Below are 24,437 nucleotides of genomic sequence, written 5' to 3'. Positions count from 1 at the left end.
GGTTTATTTTATTTGCCAGCTCCCACACCCTGAACATTTCCAGCTCTGGGAGGTCCTGTCTCAGCACCCCTCACCTCCGGCCGCTCAGCGAGGCGTCACTCCAGCATCCCTCCAGGATCCAAGGGCACCCGGACACCAGCTGTATTTTTCTTTTTTATTTTTAATTTGTAACGTGCATTTCAAACCTCTCGCGTGTGAGAGCTCCCTGCAGCAGGCGGAGAGGCTGCATCTCGCTGCCGGGCTCCGGCGGCGGTTCCCCCCCCTCTCCCCGCGGCGGGCGGTTGTTCCCCGCCCCGGGGGCCGGGGCCGGGCTGGGGCGGCCCCTCGGCCGGGAGCGCTCCGGGGCTCTGCTTCTCCCCGGGGAAAAGCGGGGCTCTTGGGCCCCGGGCACCGCTGTCAGCTGGAGGGGGCGGGAGCTGCAGCCTTGGAGTAGAAAAGGAAGAAGGCGGCGGCGGGGAGCGGGCGAGCGCCGGCCGGGCAGCGGGGGAGGCGGCGGGGCTGCGCCTCGCTGGCACCGCGGGCTGGAGGGGGATGCGGCGGGGCGGCGATGCTGTGCCTGGACCCCCGTCTGCCTGAGGAGGAGAAGGACGGCACCCTCCGAGGGGATGGAGGAAAGTGGGGGGAGAAGGCAGCCCAGCTCGCACCGAGCCTGCTGAGCTCTCCCGGGGAGCGCTCGGGGCTCGCCGGGCACCCGAGCAAAGTTTCCCGAGCTCGGTGAGGCGAGGAGGAGGTATGCGAGATCCTTCTCCTACACAGCTGGGCTTCCAGCCCCGGCCCTGCTGGGGCTAGCCGCGGCTTTGCCAGCCCCGACTGAAGGTGAGGGGGAGACCCGGGGCACCCGCTCCCTCCATCGCCTTCCCCTGCTCCACGCTCCAGCCCAGGTAAGTGCCCATCCCCTCCAGACACTGGGGGTCTCTCCAGCCCTGCCGGAGACTTCCCCAGCACTTTGCCCAGGGAAAAAGTCTGTTGCTTCTCCCGATAGCTAAAGGGTGCGTGTGTGTGCGTGTGAGAGAGTCTCTCCGTGTGCAGGGGGTGGTTATAGCTGTCTGACTGCGGTTTCTGTTTGCTGATCACTGTCATTATTTCACTGTGCCATCACACCTCTAGAAAGGAGACTCATCTGGGTTCTGTCAAATATTTTGGCTGTGTTGCTGCAGTGAGATGGTGTGGAAAGGATGACAACTCGATTCTCCTCACTACAACTGAGGGAAGCATGCTTAGCTGTGCATGCTGGTGTGGCTTTAAATGATGCTCCTAAAATGCTGGTTGAATATGTCAGTATGCCCTTTGAGCTCCAGGAGCTCTTGGAGCTGTGAAAGTCTGTCTTTGTCCCCCTGAGAATATAGGGAGGCATGGATATCGCCCTGGAAGGAATCACTGTAGCCTCTGGATTTCTGTGGCTGTAGCTTGGAGATACAGATAGATATTTTTGTGTAGCAGTGCTCGGCAGTAATGCATTTCAAGCTGAAATGTTGTTTGGAGAAAAAACCTAGACGCCAACTGATAAGAAAAGAACCTGTTTCACACAGAGAGCTCAAAGAGAACTTTTCACACTCCTGATGGAAAGGAAGTTGGTCATTTTGGACAGAATAATTTGGCTGGAAATTTTGTCATTTTTGAACCCATTAACTTTGCTGAATTGGAAGGTAAAAGCTGGCAGATATCGTCAGGCAGGACAGCAGTGGGAGCTGACCCACGTCAGTGAGGTCTTGTGGCTGCAAAGGGAATGGAGAGGGACCCTACTCCCCACAGCATCAGTGTGGGCTCTACGAGATGACAGGAGAACAAAGATGTTTCTGTTGTACGTGGCAATCAGAATAAAGATGGGCTTTGTGTTGTTGCAGGGTCTTATCAGGTAGAGGATGGTGTAAGGCATTGTGTGGCTTTGGTTTGTTTTTTTGCTTGATCCTCCACTGTTTACTGGCTTTCTCATCCCCATTTCATCTGGTTTTCCAGCAGGAATCCCCTGTGTATAATCCCTGATATTTTATATGGAGATCGAGAGAAGAGCAAATGGCGATCTGCTTTCTGAATGTTCCCAGTCATAGAATTATTTAGGTTGGAAAAAACCTTTGAGACCATCAAGTCAAACCATTAACCCGGCACTACCAAGACCACCGCTAAACCATGTCCCTAAGCATCACATCTATGTTTTTTGGACACCTCCGGGGGTGGTGACTCCACCACATCCCTGGGCAGCCTGTTCCAATGCTTGATCACTCTTTCAGGGAAGAAATTTTTCCCAATAACCGATCTAAACCTCCCCTGATGTAACTTGAGGTCATTTCCTCGTGTCCTGTCACTTGTTATCTGGGAGAAAAGACCGACCCCCACCTGGCTGTAGCCTCCTCTCAGGGAGCTGTAGACAGTGATAAGGTCTCCCCTCAGCCTCCTTTTCCCCAGGCCAAACAGCCCCAGTTCCCTCAGCTGCTCCTCATAGGACTTGCTTTCTAGACCCCTCACCAGCTCCGTTACCCATCTCTAGACATGTTATAGCACCTCTACGTCCCTCTTGTCGTGAGGATCCCAAAACTCAACACAGTATTCGAGGTGCAGCCTCACCAGTACCGAGTACGGCGGGATGTACTGTTGGTTACGCCGTGGTGCATGTGCAGGTCATGTCCTAGCCCTGTGATGGTGCTATCTTCCAAGGTCTTCTGTCCTCAGGCTGATGGGAGAGGTCCCCACTGCAAGCAGGGCTCCCCTTAGATTCTCCAGTGTCTTCATTGCTTTCTGCTGGGAAAGGTCTGTTACACCGTGTAGGTGTCCCAAGCAAAGAGGATGGGAAAGAGGTTTTGTCTTGGACATAGCATGACCAGAACCCTTATGGTGCAGCTATAGAAAGGGTGTGACAGGTCCCAGAATTTCTCGTACAGTTCATGTGAGATCTCAACCTTGGCTCTATTTTTGACCGCTCCAGCTAGCTCTGTCCCATGGTTCTGGGTATATTTCCATATACATAATGTGACTGAGGCAGATTTGGTTCCCTGTGCTGTTCTTTGATGCCATCTCAGCAGGTTTGGTGGCTTGCTCCCTCAGTCACCCCCGGGTGCTTTTATTTCCCACCTAAGGGTGTGCAACACAAACCCTCGGATTATTGTCGCTACAGCTTCACCCTTCGGGCAGTGTCACAGCCCTCGTGTTAGACCTGGCCCTTGGAACTGACAGGCGCCGGTGTTGCGGCCGCAGATGTATCTGAGGAGGTCCAGGGCCCTGGGGTCTGTCACACTGCCTGCTCTGGTCTCTGACCTTTTGTGCAGGCTGATACTAATGCATCCCCAGACACCCAAGCTAGGACGGTGACTCCTGGCAAGCTACTCAGCACTGCTTTAGCCGCGGTGGTTTATTTGCAAACTTCCTTTCTTCCCTCTTTGCTTGCCAGGAGGCAGGTGGCTGTGTCCCTGGGCACAACCTGGGAGCTGTCTGCCTGTCCTAGGGTGGCCCAAGGAGCAGCCAGCGTCTTCTCCAGTCAAGTTGCAGGGTGAGAGGTCTCTGTCCTTATGTGCCACAGCCCTATTTCTGTACTGTAGAGCTGGTCCTCTCTTCTTCTGGGAAGCGGCCATGAAGGCCTGGGAAGGAGATGGTGACTGTACCCACCCTGAGTCCAGCTGGATCATTCTCTCATGTCATTTATCCTTCCAGAGCGGATCTATGGTTCTCTTTTACCTGCTGGGGTGAGCTGTCCTTGGATGGGCTGCCCTGGTGTATCATTGTGATGGTACCTGAAAGAGCCCTCTTATCCCCGTTCTCCCCTGTTACAGCCTGGGGAGGTCCAGCGTGGATTTTGCCCAAGGTTAAGCCCCTACGTTCATGGGGCTGTAACGATGAACAAAAATTGTCAAGCAGAGAAATGAGCTACCAGGGACTGTACAGGGTGATATCGCTGCAGCCTTGAAAGCAGCCAGAAACTGGCATGGTCTCTTTGGAGCGACTACAGGTGACCACTGACAGATGTGATGGGCAACAGGTTGAAGCTATTCTTGAAAATCTGGGTGGGAGTATGACCTCTGGTCTCTGCCGTGCCGAGGAGCAAGGGCAGGTGGCTGGTTTGTACATCCTGACAGAGCACAGCAGCTGTGATGGCAGCCCGGCTCGCCCATGCAGGGGAATTCTTGCAGGGTGGAAGCAGGTGAGTGATGAGGCATCAGGAAGGAGAAACCCGGTGGAGTGAATCTGTGATATGATTTAACCATGAGGAGCCACACGTTTCCCTGCTGAGCATTTTGCAGTGGGGGGGATGTAGAGCAAACTGAGGGACAGAGCCACACTGGGGTGCCTGCAGCCTCTGTGTGCCAAAGATTCAGGCTGGCATCTGTAAGAGCTGGGCTGAGAACAGTGCGTATGCGTCTTTAACCAGAAGCTATCTTGCTGCTGGTCCAGGAGGCAGAATCAAGGCTCTAGCTCACATCAGTGTGCCAGGGTTCCTGAGCAGAACAAAAGGGCATTGCTGGAGAAACATATGTGTATGTGTTTAGCCTGGCTAATGGAGAAAATGCCCTTTTGCTCTCTAACGCTTTCAGTTCTACTGAACAGTCTTTGCCTGCAGAGATTCTCCTCCCCAGTCAGGCACCCCCTGATGAGAAAGGATTTAATCCTTCCGTGTGTCTGTCCCTGTCAGCTCCATCTGATGTCTCAGCTGAATAAGAACTTCGCTGGAAGTTCACTGCTGCACTTCATTCAGGTCTAAACAAAAGCCTAAGCGAAGGAAGCGTGGTATGACACCAGCTAGAGCAGCAGAGGGCTTTGCCTCAGCTGGAAGTGCAGGAAAATTTTATAACCAAGGAAACATGTTGAAAATGCCCAGCTGATCCCACTGGCATGTTTCAGGGTGATGGGTTGTTTTTTTTTTTTTTAATTTAGTGGCTGCAGAGTGTTAATAGCACAGCAGTGATTCTTGGCTCTTACAGCAGAAACCTGTGCAGTGCCAGTTCCGCCCCCCCCCCGCCCCCCCAGCAACCCTTTTGGAAGCGATTTGACAGCAGAGGAGGGAAGCAGCTAGGAAGCCAGGCAGGGGAGCAGGAGAGAGCAGACTGCTGTTGTTTGCAGTCAGGCTGGGAAGAGAAATGCTCTCCTGCCTGTAAAATCAAAGGCATTGCCTACAAACTGCTGGCAATTTGGCTTCTGGCAGTTTGGCTTCCCAGCAAAGTATGGGGAACACAAAGCCAGCTCTTATCACATCCAGCAATCTCCTCCATGGAGAAGCTGCTGTTGTCAGTCAGGGCTGTGTGTTCCTGCCTTCCACGCTAGGCAGACCCCCACACGTGCTCTTTTACAGGTTCATTGTCTCAGTTTCCATGAGCCTCCATCCAGGAGCTGGTGTCGCTTGTGCAAGAACCTTACACACGTTTGGTTTTACAGTTGCTGAGGCAAACAAGCTTCCCTGCTCCCTTCTATGGGATCTCCTGTGATCACACCGAACGGGGTTTGATGCATAGTAGAAAACGTGGTCCTGCAGGCAAAACACTTACATTTGCTCTATTTTATCCTAGAATTCTGTGACTGATGGCAAGTCATTCAGTATCTGTGGATGGAGTTTGTCTCACTGAACATCGAACTGCTGACTGCTCGATCTCCTAACTGCTCGATCTCCAAGGTTCCCTCTGTAGTCAGCTCAGCCCTCCACTGTGGACATTTTTTCTCAGATGTTCTGGATCATCTTCAGTGACCTTTTATTCTCCACTGGCTAGAAAGGCAACCTGGATGACTGGTTTCAGTTACTGGACAACTGAGGTGTGGAGCAGAGTCCCGCTTTCTGTTACCATTTGGGACCTTTACCCATCAAAGAATATGTTGCACTCATGTTGCAGTGAGGGATGTTCAGAGCAGTACTGTGGTCTCTTACTTTGGGCAGGTGTTGTGTGGGTGATGACAAACGCTGTGAAACCAGCTACTGCCCAAATGGGCAGCGGGACATACTGCCTGTCCTGAAGAACCTGTATTTTAAGGGAAGGGTGGATGGAGTAGAGGGAGCATCAAGAGGTGTATGCAGCACGTCTCAAACCCATGTGAGAAACATCAGAGCTCGTGATGTGGGTCTGTCCAGCCATGCTGCTGCAATGCTGGGCTGTGGCTCAGACTTTAGGCAGAGCCAAGCGTAGGCTCTGGGCCATCACGTGGTTGGATTCACTTGGGTGTCATCCATCTGGATGGCAAAGGGTGTTGAGCACGCTGGGCTTAGTGCTCCAGCCTGAGGCTGACTGCACATGGCCACCATGGACAGGGAGAGCCCAGACTTGAGAGCAAGCTTGGATTTGTATTTGGTTGCTGATACCAGCAAACCCAGAGAAGATTCTGGTCACCATGAATGGTGATGGTAAGGGGCCTTTGGTTTATTGCTCTAACAGCTGCATGCTTTTTTATTCCTCTCCAGGGATTTCAAGGCAGCAGGAGACCAGAGCTAGCCTTCTCAATACAGTATACACCTAGCCAGGACTGAAGCAACTTCTGAGACTCATCTCAACATGTTCAGTGAGAAGAGCAGCGCCTCTTTGTCCCAGAAACCCACCCAGAAAAAGACACGACCTCAGGGCCTCCCCTCCCCCGCTCTCTGCTGCGCTTGTGGACTTTGCATCATGCTAGCAGGGATCAACATCACTTTAGTGGGAGCATTTGCCTTTGGGACCTTCCTCCCTGTGAACAACCCTCCCATCATCATCGGACCCATCTTGCTGGTGGTGGCCTTCACATTCTTTGGTGCCTGCTGCATCTGCAGCCGCAGGCCTCCAGCTCATGGAGCCAGGAAATCCAAACCAGGCTCCAACATTGGGCTCATCAAACCTGGCAACACAGCCTTTGAAATTGAAACTAGCGAGCACACGGTGCAGGATACCACTGCCGTTCAGCTGAGCCCCACAAATTCCCCCATCTCCTCGAAAAAGTCCACGCCAGTTCATGAGAACACGAAGACTTGCAAGCTCTTCACCATGGAAGGCAATGGGCCGGTGGCCAAGTACACCACAGGAGGAGAGGCAATACAGCTCAACTTGCCCAGGGACCTGGCTGCATCCTAAACCCAGGCAGAGCTTTTGTTAGCAGCCAGCCAGATGTGCGATGGGTGGGCTGGAGATCTGTGATGCACCATTGGTTAGAGGTGTGGGAAAGGTCCTTGTGAAAAGCCAGCAGACAGACAGGTACCTCTGGATCATTTTAAGGGAGGTGGATACAACAGCAGAGAAGTTCCGGATTTTTGTTGAAAGGAACATGCCCATTACATGGCTTTCTAAAAGAAAATTGATGATGATGTTGCTGTGAAAGGTTGACTCTCAGTTCCTGGGAAGACACAGGCTGTTTGGGGGAGCAGATAGGAAGAGGGCTGAATTAATTTGTCTAGCATAACATGGAAATGTGAGGGCTGGAAGGAGGGGCTACGCAGGGCTGACAAATGACAGCTCTTTCTTCTCAGAAGTGAAGCAATTCTTGAACATAAAAGAAGCAGGAATGCAGTAAATTACAGCTTGCTGCCACTCAGTTACAAGATTTCAGCATTTTTAGTGCCAGGCTTTTTGGCAGTAGGGACAAAGCTATGTGTTTGCTATTGAAAAAGCAGTGTGAAACAATCTCCCCTCTGTTGAAAATCCTTGCCCCATCTTGCCTTCATTTGGGCGATTTACCACCTATTCTAAGAGACGGCAAATCTACAAGGATCACAATTAGCACTGGTATTTTCCTCTTGTTTTAATCAGTTTGATGATCAACTGATTATTTGATCACTGTGCTGCTCAGTGCAGTAGGTATCTTAGAAGGTCAGCCAAGCTGAATCCTCGAGGATAAGCTCCTCGAGTAACCAGAGACTGGCAGGAGCCTGCAAATTAAATTTTTGGGCAACGATTATGTACCAAGTGCTAGGCACTTTCCTTTCCATCTCTTTGTGGAAGGCTGGCCTGGGACACACATCAGCTTGCAGCAGGGGGCAAATAACTGTATGGGCTTCAGCATAGCTGTGCTAGAAGGTGGTGAGTGTATCTCCTTCCCTGAAGATCCATAACACAGAGTGGGCAATCAGGAGTGGACCTCCTTGCTGCAGGAAACTGGCTGCTCGGTGTGCTCATGGGCTTGCAAAGCAACAGGCTGTGTTTGCAGAAGAGAACTGATCAAGAGCTGTTCAACGCAAAGACACCCCATCTCCCTGATCTGATGCTGCAAATCGTTGCTGCAAAGGCTTTGTGTTCTTCCCTGGGTGACCCCAGCTGGGAGGACAGCACTGTGCTGATGGGCCATTGCTCTGACTCCTGTAGGGGCTGCTCACATGTTTTATGAGATGTGGGACCAGTGTAGAGAAGGACAGATGTGCTAGGCAGGACCCGTATGTGGGGAGGCAGCACCAGAAGGATGGATTTTGAGCAGGAACAGCTGCATAGGTTTTCTGTTTATGGAAATTCTATATTTGAAATAGGGGTCTTGGGACTCATAGTGACTAGGAAGTCTTATGGACACAAGAGTAATCGTACCAGATCGTTCCAAAGGCCCAGCTAGCCCAGCATCCAATTTCTGACAACGCCAAGAGCAAGGTCTGGAGAAGAGCATAAAGCTGGGGCAAACCCAGGGTGTTGCTTGCCCAAAATGCTCTCCTAGCCTCCAATGCACTATTGCTTAGGAGCTTCCTGAGCTGGAAGTGGTGCCTGTATTCAGTAGCCCTGAATGGATTGCTTCTTGACAAAATAATCCCTTTGCGCCTTGAATGTCTGTGAGGTTTCATTATTTATGATCCTGCAGCGGGGAGTTGCGCAGTTTCATGAGAGGCCATAAAAGTTCTCTATCCTTGGTTTATTTTCATCCTGCACCCTACTGGTTCCCTTTGATGCCCCAAGTTTCCCAGATTAGGAGGACCAGCAACCAGTCCATGCCGCCCACCACTCAGGTTTTCTGTGGCCTTTGTTATGTTTCCTTCAGCCAGCTCTTGCGTCACATCCCATCTGTAATGGTTCCCATTCAGCCCAGCACCAGCTGTTTGCTAGGCTGAGGACAACAGAGCCCTGAGGTGTCAGCCGGCAGAAATGGGTGTCTGGAGAGGTGGGAGGGCTGCAGGGAAAGGAGGAGGAGGAGCAGAGGGAGAGGTTGTGACGTGGCCATGGGCCACCAGCAGACCTCTGCATGGCCGGGCTTTGAGAGCTGTATGGCTGGTGTGCTGAGTTGCGTGGTGGCATGTGGGGTCATGGGGGACCTGGAGAGAAGAGTCAAGGTGCTGTACAGCCCATGCATGAGGTGTCCTGGTTGCTCTGGGGAGCTGCTGTGCAGCTGATGTCCCCTTCATGAGCTGGGGTAGGATGAGGTTGAATTTCATTCCTTGATGAGAGGCAAGCAAACTCTCTTGCTGTGGGTCCTCCTTGAGTGCTCCAACAGTTCCCTGCCTTGAACATCTGCTTCTACACCAGGGGATTACCCCTGTGATTTTATCAGGGCTGGTCTACTGGCTAGGAGGGGCAGAAGCAGGCTTAGGAGAAGGATGTTTGTGTGGGCCTGGGAAGATGTGGTTTCAAGTCTCTGGTACAGACTCCAGGTCCTGGGCAAATAATTTCATTGTGCTACTGCTCAGCTCCCTGCCTGTGCGAGAGCGAAAACCTTCTCCCGACTGCACTGAAAGCTGCGTTAAAGTTGTACACGTTGCCAAGCAGCACGTTGGTGTTGGCACACCTGAGTCTGGATGTTGCTTGAAGATGGGTGAATCTGTATGGTCTGATCTCTGCACGCTCTCCATTAGAGCTCATTGTCACGGGTGGGCTCTGCCTCCAGCACTGGCTGCCCTTTGGCACACGGGAACTGCTGTAGCAATTAAACAGAACAGCTCGCCGATGTAGGTTTGATTCCCAGCTTGCTGGCTCACTATCCTTTTGGAGTAGCACACAACAGGCTGGAAGTCCTTTAGAGGCATTGACCACATGAATACGGTTACTGCAGCACTTTCCTTTGAGCGCTTGGAGCCAAAAACATACTGACACCAAGTGGTAACCACACAACTCTTTTCTCTACTCGCTGAAGGTTTGAAAGCCAAGCCTGGAGTGTGCGTACTGGAATCACTCCGTATTGCAGCTGTGCCGTGAAATGCTACCAGTGATGGATCGTGCAGTGGCGTATCCCATACAAATGAAGGCAAAAGCCCCTTGGGCAGGAACGGAGGCAGAAGCAGGACTTTGCGGGGAGTCTAGGAGTTTAGCCTGGTTCGCACTGGTGGTGTGGCATCCCAGCCGGTACCGTACAGGGAACTCTGACATAGCCCCGACACCTGGTGCATCCTGCGCAGCACGTGCAGGTCACTGTAAAGCTGGTGTTGCTCTGGGAGTTGGCACCCTTGGGACCCAAGAGACAACAACCAGCAGAGATTGTGCCTGGGCAAGCAGAGATGTAGGACCAGTGAGATTCTGATCCCCTGGTGCGGTGGGTCTGTATGCCAAGCTGTGACCACAACTGCCTGCCTGCACAGCAAGGTGGGCATGGGAACATCTGCTGCCTTCTGAAGCATGAATGCCCTGCTTTTGCCTTTTTCTGTCTTTCAGGATTTCCACGTCTGTCTGTCTGTCTGTCTCCGTGATTGGCCGTGACTAATGTGAATCTCGCGCCTCCTTTGTGTAGTGGAGACAGGGAGAGTATCTTGTTCTCTAAGTCAGCATTTCTGGTGTGAGTCTTTTTTAAAATTACTATTTGCATGTGTGCCATGTGGAATTTGGAGAAGACAGACTCATTAAAATGATTGCACTCAGTAAGCATTTGGCCTGCCTGCTCTTTCACTCTACCAGCCACCTTCTCCCTTACCCCCAGACTATGTGTGCCCCAAGGCTGTCTGTATTCATTTTGCCTTGTGCTCCCCACTCTCTAAATTGTCTAAATTTGTCTAAAATTGTCAAACCCAATGTCTAAAATTGCTTGATTTTAGACAGTGCAAGCAGCTGCAAGGAAAAAGCATCCCTATGAGTTCATGTTGCCTCTTGAATGCCGTTGCTTATTGAAGCACCAGTTGCCTAAGCACTGGCCCCACCGCAGACTCCTGCTGTCATTGCTTTGGCTAACAGGAATAGCCCAATTTAGCTGCCTTTTTCTGCATGTGTGTGTTAACCCCCAGCTGTGTACCTGAACAGGCCTCCAGTTTATTAGGGACACAGGAGGAGCAGGTTTGTGGTCTGGGGTGGGTGAAGATCATGGACTGTTCTGAATTCCACCCCTTGGGTACTGGAGGACTGGACTGGGTTATTTTAGCTGATCCTACCCAGCCCTGGGTATAGATGGTGTTTAATTTATGGTGCGGGTAAGGGGTGGAATCTGTATCTGTGTGTGTTTGTGTGTGTCTAGGATTGGTGCCATCACCTTTCCATGCTCCTTCTGGGCTTAGCCCAACATGGTCTCCTGGAGATGAGTCAAGGAGGGATAGCACAGCGAGAATAAAGAGGATTTGAGAGGCTTGCAAATTCACCTCGTCAAAGGGCTTCTCTCCCATGTGCAGCCAAGTGATTGGAGAAGAGAGGAAATCTCTCCGTTCCAGGCAGGCTGGCTGGTTAAAGACCTGGGAAATGAGCTGGCTAAGAAGGCTCCACTGACAATGTGTGTAAAATGAAAACCTGCTCCCTTCAGAAAGGATTTTTTTTGGCCATTAGGAAGAACTCCCTGGAAGGATTTTTCTTTTTTAAAAGTGGGACCAGAGAGAAAAGCATAGAGGAGGGTTTGCTGAGCATCCAATTCTGCCCTCCTGGACTTGCAGCCTGCAGCATTCCTGCCATGGCAGCTGCCCAGAGCTAACCTGGACCATGAGCTTCCCTCTCCATCTGGAAGAATAAAACAGAAACATTACATGAAATGTAATTAGCGTTTTCTAATTCCCTGCCCAACTTTATTTGTAGCTAGTTTATTTCCTTTTACTCTTGTACCAACAATGGCTTTAATCAAGATGCCTTTTTGCCTCCTAGAAATTTGTATCCCTGAAACATTGTGAAAACCCCCCATCTGTTAAAAAAAAACAAAACCAACAACAAACAACCACACCAAAAAAAACCTTTGATATCATTAGTCTCCAATAAGTCCATAGCAAACGTGGTCAATCTAGAGGCTGAAAGGCTGGTTATCTCCAGCTGTCAGATGCTGTCTGCTCAGCTGAGCTTTCACATCCATGGGAGAGACCCTCAGACACTGCTGGCTGCCCCCCTACAACATACTCCAGGAGAGGCTCGTATATTTGTTTTCTAAAACTCTCGGCTATCAGACCGGTGACTGCAAAGAGCTCTTCATTTGGGATGGCCTCAGAGTGACACTCCTGCCCCTGTCCCCAGGGTGGTGTGAAGCCACAGGAGATGCTCATCCTCCTCAGCAGCACCCCCTTTTAGATGGACCAAGGATATGGAGCATCTTCCCTGGTGTTGTCTTCCAGCATTTGCTTTCTCATCCTTCCTAGGGAAGCTGGGAGCTTGACTTTTTTCATTTTAATATCAATTTAAAACTCTTGGAGACTGGCTCCATGCAATGGTGGCTAGTTTGGGGGCTTCTGCTGTCCCAGCTGCCCCCACTGCTGCCCCAGAGAGCTCCAACAAGGAGGGGATCACCCAGGCTCACAGTGAACCACCAGGCAGCTGGACAATCAGGGTTGGTCAGCGAGGATTGCTCCGTACAGGCTTGTTTCCATGGCTTTGTTCAGTCTAATTTATAGAGTTCACGGGGAAAAGATTTCTCCGTTTCCATCAACAGATCTCCTGCTACTTGTAATTACTCTCAGTCTCTGTAGGACCTGCACATGCTGACAGGGCTTTGAATTCTCAGAGCACAGAGGATGTCAGGACTGGGAGGACAGATTATGTTTTTCAAGGCATCCTTGCATACAAAGACTCCCCAGGAGTTTTTCCAGGGAGCACATATTCATCAGGAAATTCTCATTTCCTGAAATTCGCTGGTCCTGAGAAGACACTGGTTCTCATGATGCTTTTGCCAGGAAAAAACTTCCCAGGGTCCAGATGAAATTTCCGATCCGAACACTTGAGAATTGCTCTATTATTCAATCCTCCAGACACCCCTAAAATGAGATCTTGCTGGGCTCTGTCTCCACATGAGGACCAAACTTCAAAAGCAGTTTTGGGGCTACAGTCCCCTGCTTTTAATCAAGTCCAAAAAGCCAGATCTCTCTGCAATGGTGCTTTTACTAAGCCGTGCCTCCCGAGATCTGCGTACCCTCCCGAAACCATCGCAGGAGGTCTCCCCTGCTGAAATCTTTGCTGGAGTGTCTGGCATCAGTCTGCTGTGACAATGAACACAGCTTCCAGTGTGGCTCTCTGGCCTCGTGCCAGATGGGTATTTAATGAAGTTTTCTATAAAGTCGGGCAGAAAAATGATTTCTTTTGCTGGCACATAGGCAGAAAAGATGCTTCTTTTGGAGACAAATCTTCCTCTGTTATCTTGGTACGAGAAATCAGTATGATTTATGGTTCGTCTTTTTATCTCCAGCTGAGCCAGGCGAAGATGATGCTGTCATTAGGAGCTGATCCTCCTCTCGTTGCGAGTGGCTGGTGCTTTATCCTGTTTGCTGTCTCTGGGGCTCTGCACTCTCCTTTTGGAGACTGATTTTGCATGTGTGAAGGACATGCTGCCAGCAAACCCAAGGGGGCTGGCTTCTGCAGCCTCCTTAGGGGTAGGCCCATTGCTGCTCTCTGTGCCCCATGGCTGTTGTGCAAATAAGCAGCTTTGATTTCTGGGTTGGGAACCTTCCATGGGGCCATCGAGTTCACTGGTGAAAAATAACCTTTGGCTAGAAATTACAGCTGCACGCGGGAGCGGCAGAGCTGTTTGCTCCAGGGAATGAGGCAAACCCAGGTAGTAGAGCATGGAAAGCTCCCTGAGGCTGCTTTCAGCGCCGCACTGCGTGATGGTCCCCAAAGGGCTTTTCTTTCTTGTCCTTCATCTGGAAACACTGACCGGCCCCAAAACCAAGGCATATTTTTGCTGCATCCTTGCTGGATAAACCCTTTTTCATGGCCATAAATCCCTGGAAATCCCACTGAATGCAGTCTTACACTGTGGTGATGGCCAGTGGTCCCATCCATGCCTCTGGTGTTCCACTATGTAGGCACAAGTAAGGCAGCCCCTGCTCTGGCTAAAGAGAAAGACAGCAGGTAAGAAAGGAAACTGAGGCACAGAGCTGAAAAGGGGGTCTCAGCTGAAAGCATTAATCTTGATTTTCCCAGAGAAAGAAAAAACCCTCAACTCTCAGCATCTGTAACATCCTGGGGCAAGGATTTCCATGCCTTAACTCTGTGTTGCACGGAGACCCACCTGCTTGAGCATGCTGGCTTTATTTGAAAGAGGGAGGAAAACCCACCTCTTTTCTCGATTAAACCTCAAAATCACCTTTTGGGTGGGCCACATTAAGACACTCCAGAAACAGCTGTAGATTCCCTTGTTCAGGGCAGCGATGTCCAAGGGTGAGAGATACAGAGGTGGGTTTTCTCTGCAGGGAACGGAGCGAAGAACTTAGTGAACCTGTTGGCTGTTGTTCTCCTGGCGTGATGCATTTCCCTGGCATAACGCTGAATCTCCCACAGCTCTGGGCTACATGTATTTTCATAGAGCCTCATTAAAAACATATCTTCAGTTCTGAAAATCACATTTGTTCTAAATAAGGGCTGTCTGCTGGGAGAATTAATTCCTCCGACTTAAGTCACCTCCCTGGAAATGTTGCTGTTGTCTTCGATTTCATGGCTCAGATGATTATGCTTTTCCAACACCCAAGAATAACAAGATTAGGGAATTTGTGGCAATGAAGGCAAAGAGGAGTAACTGGCTAAGAAATAGGGAAGATAAATTGAATTTTCCTCTTAAAAGAAAAGGAAATGGCTATTTCACAGAAACAATTTTGCTTTCAGGAAATAACAGTGGGGAAAACTCCCTGCTTGAACCAAAGTCTCTTATTAAACCTATCAGGTTTGTTGTTGCATTCAAAAAGCTTCATGATTCTTAGATATGCTATCTAAAGCTAATTTGGGAAGTATTAAATCCAGTCCCGTTAATTATAAATTAGTGGAAAAATGCATGTAAATTGGCAGGAATTGGCATCAAATGCACCACTGGTGTGACTGCAGCAGTACTGCAGTGGAGGCACAGCTGCCTGCTGCTTCTCATCTCTGGCCAAACCTTTCCAGAGGGTTACACATCCTTGTGGGGAATAGATGGAATAGATGAGGGCTCCCAGGGGCATGGGGGAAAGCTTGCTGTCCAGAAGATAAGTGAAACCATTGGGAAAAATCGATTCAGGGCTTTGATCTATGTTTGGAAATGATCTTGTTGAGACAGAGGCATCCAGAGATGGCAGTTGCCATCCACCCATCAGCGAGGCACTGGGCATCCCTCTGCCCCTGTGCAACCAGGAGGGAAATCCAGGGGAGCGGCTCAAGCTAGTGGATTTTCCCTAATAATTTAGGCAAGCTGGGAGCAAGCCTGTGGACTCCTCGCAGGGCATGGCTGGCGGAGGGGCACTCCAGGATGCAGGGGAGGTGGGGAGCTGCAGGACCACGCTGAAACTGAGGATGCTGAGATTTTGCCGACTGGGAATGAAGATATTCTGAAATGGGGCTGATTGCTGTGTGAGCGTGCATGGCCCACACAGCTGTGCGCATGTATGTGTGCACCCCACACTCCTACTGCCAAAACTCAAAGGAGCAGCAAGCTGGCTTTCCTCTGCGATGCCACGGATGGGAAGAAAACACCCTCCTGGGAGGGGCAACTGCTAAAGGGAAAGGCTCTTCTTTGGTGACACCAGGAGCACTTCAGCAGGGCTAACGCTTACAACATCATTAGGCTTAATGTTTCTGTTATTTGTGCTGTCAATTCTCTTAATGGCGCTCCAGCAGCATGGAGTGGAGTGAGTCATAAAGGTAATTATTAACTAGGCTATGGCACTGAAAAGGCATTCGAAGTTCAATTCAGCGCCAGCCTTGGTCGATGTGGATGGTGTACGTTTGTTAAAGAGCAGGTGCAAAGTGCATTTGCTGAGGAGAGAAAAGGAGAAACCCCATTCAGTGTGAAATATTTTGCCTTATTATCTTCATAGGGAAATACATAGTAGCAGGTGGAGGGTGTGAATAGCAGCAGGGGCGTACCTCTTGCTCCCCACATTTTTAAGAGCACTTAAAACACAGGCACTCTGGGTTTTACTACATCAGTGCCCAGACTGATGTAGGGAACCAAAGGTGTCAGGAGAATGGTACGAAGCTGTGGCTGCCACCAAGACCTGGGAGTCTGAGTAGAAATAAACAGGCAAAAGGGTGGGAGAAAGGAGTGACCATCCCCATTCTGGAGGCAGGGAAGTGGATGTACTGGGAGATGATGTGACTAAAGTCACATAACAATTTGGTGGCAGAGGAGAAGACAGTGCTTAGATTCACTGCATCTTTTTCTTGTGACTTACCCACCAGACCTCCCTTCTACCTAGATGTGCTTTCTGCTGGAGGCACTCAGTCACCCTTCCAGACAGATTTTTAACTGCGGAGACAAGGGAACATCAACCCCCTCCCAGGCACATGTCCTTCCTCTGCCCAAGGCTTGGTACCCACAGGAGGCTCAACCCAGGGCCAGAGCTGGTGGAGTAACACTGAACTGGCAGCTCCTGAAGGTTCCTATCAAAGGCAAGAAAGCAAGTCCCAGCGAGGAGCGGATAACAGCTGTACTGGTGCTATTGCTGCTGCTGATGTTCTCAGGCAGGACAGGTCGCTCTTTGCTACAAGGTTGTATTTACTCCATAAGATTATTGCTTAGCTCCCGCTGGGTAGCTCTGCTGAGCTGATAATTGTCCATCAGGCAAATGGCAGAGCAAAAGCTCAGATCAACAGGGATAAAGTCCAGTCTGCCGGGGTGGGTTTGTATAGGGCTTTTGTGTTTCGCTGTTTTCCTAGTTAGATGGAAAGGATTTGTTTTAATCAGAAACCAGGGGTGATAAAACTCATTTCTAAAGGTAGGCAGATGACTGAGATGGGCAGCAGCCACGTGGAATAGCAGTTACAGACCCTGCAGATGTGGCATGGGTCTGAGGCAAGTAAGAGGGTACAGGGTAACTGGTTTACATCTAATGAGTGTGGATCTATGTTAATAAAAGGCAAGAGCCAGTCTGAGGAGGTGATGGACTGCCTAGAGTGAAAAAGGCAACCATCTGTCTTCTTTTGTGACCTGTGAAGCAAAACTGAAGGAAAGTGATGGTGCTGCTCTAGGAGCTCATCTGTATCAACCCATGAACAATTGCCTGATGGACAGGCTCCATCCCCAAGACCAGAGGTGTGTGGTGACCAGCTCGTATGTCCCATGGGAGCAGAGCTGTAGCAGACAGCACATGGCTAGGTTTGGACAGCCTTCCCCAGGGCCTCGGTGAGGCTGTGCATCACACCACAGGGCTCTTGCGCATCCCCTGGCACCCAGGGAGGACCTGAGAGCCCCCTTGCTCCTCCCGACCCAGGACCGACTTCTGTCTGCTCCTGCACTGCAGCAGCTCAGCTCATCAAACCCACATTAAATTCATGCTGCATGAAAGACCAAGTTGTTTTCCCCAGGATTAGTCAGTTTAGTTGGCTCAGAAATGGCTCTGTCAAATACCCTAAGCAGAGCAAGGGAGGAGGTGGGCAGGAGCAGAGGGCTGGAGGAGCAGAGGGGTGGGATTTCTCTTTTGGAAGGAATGGGCAGCAATGGGAAGTGTAAAAAACAGAAAAGCATTTTTCTCCCCAAGTAAATCAATGCTGACTTGGTAAGAACAGTTTCAGAATAAAATCAAAAGTTGCAAAGACTGTTCAGGGGGGGAAAAACCTTACAGTCATTGCTGAGAGCCCCCAGCAACCTGTTTAACCTGGGCTGCATTTGCATACTTGCGGTATGAGGAGGAGAGTAAAGAAACAGCCTTTGATTTTTCATTTGAGGCATCGTCTGCACAGGCATTACCACACAGGTGGGTGCACGGTGGTTCCAGCTCACCTTCACAAACTGCTGCGGCCATCCCTGGTGCTGTGGTGGGGTGAGGGAACCTCGGGCAAAGGAAATTCACCAAATGGAAGGACTGGAGGGCTGGGCTGGCTTTTGTTTCACATGAGTGAGCTGTGGGAAGACCTCAAGCTCGTTTGGCTCTCACATTCGTTTGTGGCTGGCCGTACAACTGTGGAGGTTTGGGGGAAAACAACATGCAAGGTGTGGGATCTGGGGTTCATGGCATAAGCATGCCAGGACATGCAGTGTCTATTCTAGTTCATTTTCATGAGGTTGGAGGCAAGTAGTCTTCTGCTTTCCCTATCTCCCAGCTACCCTGGGCAGCCATGGAGAGGTAACAGATTTTGTGCAATACTCAGTAAAAGCCCCAAAGGCTCTATGCTGGGTTAGAAAATGATCCTGTTTGTGGTGCCTGAGGCTGGCTTGCAGTGTCAGGAAAGAACACTGCTTGATCAGGAAAATGAGAAGGCCCCGTACTGCGCATCTGCTGGGCAGCATGGGATCTGCCTGACCTGGGTCACCCTGGCTGCTGAGCACCAGCCAGCAGCTCTCACTGGTGTGCAACCTTCCACCACTAAACAAAGCCACGCAAACCCCTCTAATAGCCTTCAATCATTTTCCAGTTAATTCCCCTCGTTCTAGAGCCTTGTTTAAAGATTATAGGCTAAACTATTTCCACAAAGACCTTTTTCTGTTCTGGAAGGTGGAAATCAGGAGGTAGAAGTGAGAAAAAGAGCAGTCTTGAGTACTGCCTGCGTCGGGTGCCTTATGAAGTGGGGAGGGTAAATCACCATTAATATCTGTAACATCTTCGGGGGATGCAGCTGTAATCTGCTGTCTGTTCAGCTCTGAGCTTCAGCTTGTCTCTTTATTTTGTAGGGCTAGACTAACCTGAACCTGATTCTGTCCCTGCCACACCTGGCCTCAGCCTGATTTCTTAATTTTTTTGAGGCTTTCCCTACCTGTGGCACCATGGGGATGGTTCACTGCTTCCCTTGGTCCTTGCTCCAGCCTGGCATAAGCTGATCTTCAGCAAGGTCCATATAAGCTACCTCAGCTTCTGGACTGGAGTTTGCTCAGGATGGAGTAGGTCTGGCATGTGACACCGAGTGGGCATCAGGTCAAATGGCTCAGGTTCTCCAGGTTTTTGATGCTATGATATGCAGTGGTCTGCCAGAGCTCAATTGTCTGAAGACCTGATGACTTTACGCCTAGGCATAGTCTTAACAGCCAGCAGGTAGATGACAGTGGTGTGCTCCAGTCACCTTTCCCAGGTGAGATGCAACCTTTGATGGGCTAAGAGCAGCTCTGAGGGCTTGGCATCCAGGAACAATTGAGGATCACACCTAACTATGGACCAAACAGACCATACCTGGCTGTTTCCTCAGGGGAAGCAAAATCATGCTTGCAAGTTCTGGAACTCTTCCACTGACACAGAATCCAGTAGAGATGGGATCAGCTTCAACCACCTGTTTTCCAACCTCAGATGATGAGCTCTTGGTGGTAGTGGCATAATATCACTTACAGCACAAGCACCATCACTAATAACTAGACCCTGTTTGGTTACAGACCTGATTTCAAGGAGGACATGTTTGAGAAGTGAGACTGGTATGGGAACACCCTGCCCTCCCTGTCTCCCAAACTGCTTTAAGGCTAGGTCACCTGGTCATCACCTACTGGGTAAGAAACAGTAAGACATTTAGGTCTTCAAAAAATAAAAAAAGGAATTTCAGATTTATATTTAGCACATTACTATATGATAGGAATATATATAGCAATACAGGATTGCAACTTCAGTCTGCTAATTTCAGAGGCTTTTGAGCCCAGCTCCCCATATATCCTTCCTGCTGGGCTCTTGTAGTTTCTTCTGCACCTTTTCCCTCTGTGTCCAATATTCAAGACCAATGAAACCCTTGCAGCAAAACTATAGTGGAAACCAAGGATTTTTGCCAAATATGTTAGTGTCAAGAAGTCAACATATTCTAATTGTACCTGCTTTGGTGACAAGTTCTAGACAAGCTCTGAGCAAGGCTTCACGTTTCAGCTTCACTCTTTATTGGGACTGCAGTGATAACCGTGCTTCTAAATGGAAATAACTCTGTGCAGGCTCCTCTGATTGTTCCCATTCAGACTGATGCCTCCAGCTGCCCCCAAAAGCCAAGTTTTACAGCAGCAAAAAAAAATGTTTTATAGTCTTCACTTTAATTAACTCCCTAAAGCAAAAGCCACGTGGGCTGTAACAGGTGAGTGGCTTTCAGATATGCTGTTTGTCAGCTCCCTAAATGTAATCAGTGTCAGTTTGATCCAGCTAGGCAGTAAGCAGTACAGGATAATACCATGCAGCCTGCATGCAGCAGCACTGAGGACAAGGAGATGCAATGCTGCAAAACTGCAGCCTTCCCACCTACAATACAATTCCATTTCTGTGATTCAGGTGAAAGTCCTTGATGCCTCAAAAAGCACTTCAGCATCTATCAAAGGCTGAGCCTATAACGCTGTTGCATGTTGTATAGGCAAGCCTGATGTCTCTTCCAGCTTGCAACAGGGTTTGTGGTGCCAAGACACTGTAATGTACCTGTCTCAGACAGCAGCTGAGTTTCACACTCTAGAACCAAGGGTAGATATCATCCACCACCCTTCAGGGAGCAAATAACACAAGAGGTTGTGCTTAAAGCAGCATTTTGCTGGATGGAATGTGTGGGGGCAACGCTGCTGCTGTGCAGCAGCACCCAACATCACCTGGAACGATGGTGTCATTCCTGAACATCCATGGTCATCAAACCTGTTGAAAAAAAAAATTGCTGCAGCTATTGAAAGAAAGGAAGTCTTGCACTACCTTAGCTAACGTTGTGCAACTTCCCCTCCTCTTGCAAAGTAGAAATCAGCAGCCACAGCCCTTGCTTCTCTTTCCAGTTTTGGATCAGAGGAGCTGACTCCATCCTTCATCGTTCAGTTAGGCCGTATGCAAGCCTGTCCCTGCCACAGACAAGCTGTCCTTCCCCAGAGCCACCTGTTTAATGCTGAATTAATTTACAGTTCCTTTATGTGCTTGTGTTTTCTTCAGCAGACAGGATATGAATTATTGCCTGATCTGCTTTTCTGTTCAGGAGGTTACAAGGTGCTAGTTAAACAGAAAAGAATGTGCAAAATGAAAGGTGCCTTTCCACTTGAGCAATACTGAAGATTAGAAACACCAGTCAGGAAGAAAAGAGCTTCTGCATCAGTGCCTACGAATCTTTTTGCCCTGAGTTCTTTGTTTATATAAAATTATCATCAAGCCATAAATTTAACTGAAAACTGACAGTCTGAGTGGCAGACTTCCCAGCAGTCAGCATATGAAATAGATGCCGTTCAGGTGAGTACTGGCTGTGCATGAGGAGGTGGGTTTTATCCAGAACAGCAGGCTGATTGATGAGGATGTACCAACATCAGGAGTGCTGTCTGCTTGAGCAATGAGGTGCCTGAAAGCAGTGATTCGTGTTTGATGAATGCCAGAGATCAGATCCTGAGCAAGCAGAGTGGGTCAGGTGGGACCTGAGCAAAGAGACACTGGATGCTGCTGGAGATGCACTGGAAGAATTGCCAAGAACCAGCTGGCTCAGCTGGGGGATTGGAGTTGGGCTTGGGGCTGGAGATTAGACCAGAAGGTGACCCAGGAGCTACCTTACTGATTAGCTCCTTGGAGTGTTTTCTGCTACCTTCAAATACATCAGGAGAGTGTACCTTGAGAGGACCATGTAGGATGGGTGCTGCCCAGGTTTGCTCTGAGTAGCTCGATCAGAGGTTAAAAGCAGATGCACAGCAGATCGGAGGGACTGGAGTTATTTTGGCACTGGATGCAGTGGTACTTGCAGCAGCCACTGCGACCACCAGTGCCTGGGAGATGCTGTGATGGTACTGGGGCAGTGAAGGCAAACCAGCACCGTGCTGCTGTTTGCCAGGAAGAACCAGCATTGACCATGGGTCTCATTTCCCACTGAATCGCTGCTTTCCACCAGGTAAAACCAGATTAGCACCCCTGTAACTCCTGGGCTGCTGCCCGGCCAGCCTGGCTGAGCCTGGGCCAGCTGCCCCTTCCCAGGTGCCCACACCAAGTCCCCATGTGTCACCTCTTTCTCCCCTGTACCTGCTTGGTTCTCTGCCCACAGCTCTGGGGACCTGTGATGAGCTTGTAAGCCGGAGTGCTGCTCTTTCCCTCTTCCCCCCCACCCCCCCGCCTTTTATTTTTCTCTTTCAGCTGTATCAGCCAGTCTAATAAAAGATATTGTCTCTCCCTATAAACCTTGCCTCTAGAGACTTAACCGCACTGAGGTTGCTATAACAACAAGTGAGCTCTTTGCCAGCAAGACGTGGAGGAAAAAGGTACTGGGAAGACTAAGAGGGAGCTCAGCAGAGACCCCCACACCACTGCACTAGTCCTGTGAGGGCGAGGATGCGGCTCCACCTGGGAAAAGGCAGAGGAACACAGGGAAGAAGCATCTCTAGGGGAAGGAGGCACTCAAGTTCTGACTGCTCAGGATGTGCTGTAGGAACCTTCCCCACCATCCACGCAGGGCAGCTGTCCTGGGTGAGCGTTTTCCCCTGTCCAGGTTAAAAACCATGCATTGCTTCTTCACAGGAAGGCAATGGCTTTAGCATCGCTTGTCCCCAGTTACAGGGCTGCTCCCAGGACTCATTCATGGGGCAAAATTCCCATCCCGGCCAGGTAGGAGATAGGTGACAAAGAGTCTGATTAGATGTTGGAGCAAAACAGCCACTTTCAGAGGGTAAGCAGATGCCATGTCCCCCTGCAGCTGCAGCGGGCCGGGGAAGGTGTCCCCTGCCGCTGAGCACAGCCCGTTTAGGCAGCAGGAGAGGGGCTGCTGTGGTTCCTTGGGCTAAAAAGAGCCAAGGAGGGCTCAGTGAGAGAAAGGAGGTGGAAACTGCCAGCAAGAGCATGCAAACGCTTGTGGGGGATGCTTATCCTAGGAAATAATAACTTAAAAGCAGGGGAAAAAATAGTAGGAAAGCTTATTCAGAGTAGCTATAGATGCCCACAGCCAGAGATGCTCTTCTCCATCCTTTTCTGTTCTTCTTAGCTGATTGCAAATGCCACAGTGAAGCTCTTTTAACTCCATCTGCTAGGGGTTTATTTGAACCAAATCTTCATTTTTCCCTCCCAAGTTATGGATTAGGGGCTCTGAATTGTTAAACAGCTGAGGATTGCCAAGAATAGAGAGTTTGTTAAGCACTTTGAGAGCTGGGCATTAAAGAAAGTTAAATTATTGTTCTCGGATCCACTGCAGAGCTCAGTATTTATGGCTCAATCTAGTTTTCCACAGTCTCATCATTTCTTATGTCAACTGTACTTTATAGAAAGGTCCACAGGGAAGGAATTGACTTTTGTCCCGGGCCCAAACTAAACAAGCTCAAGCAGTGATTATTTGGGGTTTGAAACAGTTGGATAATTTAATCTCAGCATCTATCGATCCCTTTCTGCACTGGAATCCTATGACTAAACATCTGCAAGGCAATTAATAGCCCAGAGTACAAATTAATTACAGATTTATCAATAGGTACTGAGTTCTAGACAGAGAAAAAAAATAATTGGGTTTTAATCTGCTTACTTTGGGGTAAAAAAAAGAAATGCAACCTCATGCAGCTGCAGATACATCTAAGGCTATGACAAAACTGCTCTGCATTGCTGGTGTGGTTTGAAAAACTGATCCATTTCAACCCACGTGGTTCCCGGTTTGGGGCAGAGGAGGGTAAATCTTTCAGCAAAATAAACCAGCTTTTCTCTCAAAAAGCAGAATTTAAAATTAAAAAAAAATACTTTGTGAAAATTTGAAAAAACAGTAGCATTGTCCAGCGTTGCTAGCCCTGATGCCTTCCCTGGCCAGAACGGGGGCAGTTCGTGGATTCTTCCCTGGATGCGCTCCCTCCTGCAGGCAGCTGCCATCGGTGGCTAGCAAAGTGATTCCCATACCAGGTAATTAATGGGTGCAATCTGCTAATGAGGTTTACAATGTACTTCGTGGGCCATCTGGACAAAAGATGATTTGCGAGGATGACTGCAACGTGTCCCTGCCTTTTATCGTTGGTAATGATTAAATATGGACTAATTATGGGGGGGACAAGCTGGTTACAAAGAGCTGGGGCTCACAGTGATGGATCTATCATCAATGAGTAGGAACAGCTGCTAAGAGGAAAATCTATGCCTTTCTGAGGAGGACGGAGAGTCCATCAGCGCTGAGCAGCATGGCAGACCAGACCCTGCGGTGGGCTCGGCTGGGGCCAAGGGCAAAGCTCAGGGAGCAGGAGGGATGCTGAGGCGCAGGATGGCTGCAAGACTGGCTGACTTGGCTTCAGGCACAGCAGATGCTTGACCCTCCCCAGCAGCTTCTCAGGATCCCACTGCCAAAATTTGTCCCGTACTTCACCATTGTGGCTGGAAATCTAAAAGGCAGAGGGCTGTCAGTTGTCTTGAGCATTGCAGTTCATCACATCTTAATATAATAATCTCCAGGTGT

General features: G+C 49.8%; 1 protein-coding gene across 1 annotated transcript in view; it reads left to right on the top strand.

Moving 5' to 3' along the window:
* The window catches only part of TMEM275 (transmembrane protein 275), a 46,841-nt gene extending 30,708 nt beyond the window's left edge, over nucleotides 1–16,133 (top strand). The window contains exons 6-7 of the mRNA XM_027788309.2: nucleotides 20–5,730; nucleotides 6,371–16,133. Of these exons, the coding sequence (XP_027644110.1) occupies nucleotides 6,462–7,010 (549 nt within the window). The 5' untranslated portion in view covers nucleotides 20–5,730; nucleotides 6,371–6,461 and the 3' untranslated portion in view covers nucleotides 7,011–16,133. The remainder of the gene's footprint in view (nucleotides 1–19; nucleotides 5,731–6,370) is intronic.
* The last annotated feature ends 8,304 nt before the right edge of the window (nucleotides 16,134–24,437 follow it).

Source organism: Falco peregrinus, chromosome 10 (genome assembly GCF_023634155.1).
Source record: "Falco peregrinus isolate bFalPer1 chromosome 10, bFalPer1.pri, whole genome shotgun sequence".
In the NCBI taxonomy this organism is placed as follows: Eukaryota; Metazoa; Chordata; class Aves; order Falconiformes; family Falconidae; genus Falco; species Falco peregrinus.
Note: the sequence above shows the minus strand (reverse complement) of the source record. Positions and strands in the feature narration are given on the sequence as shown.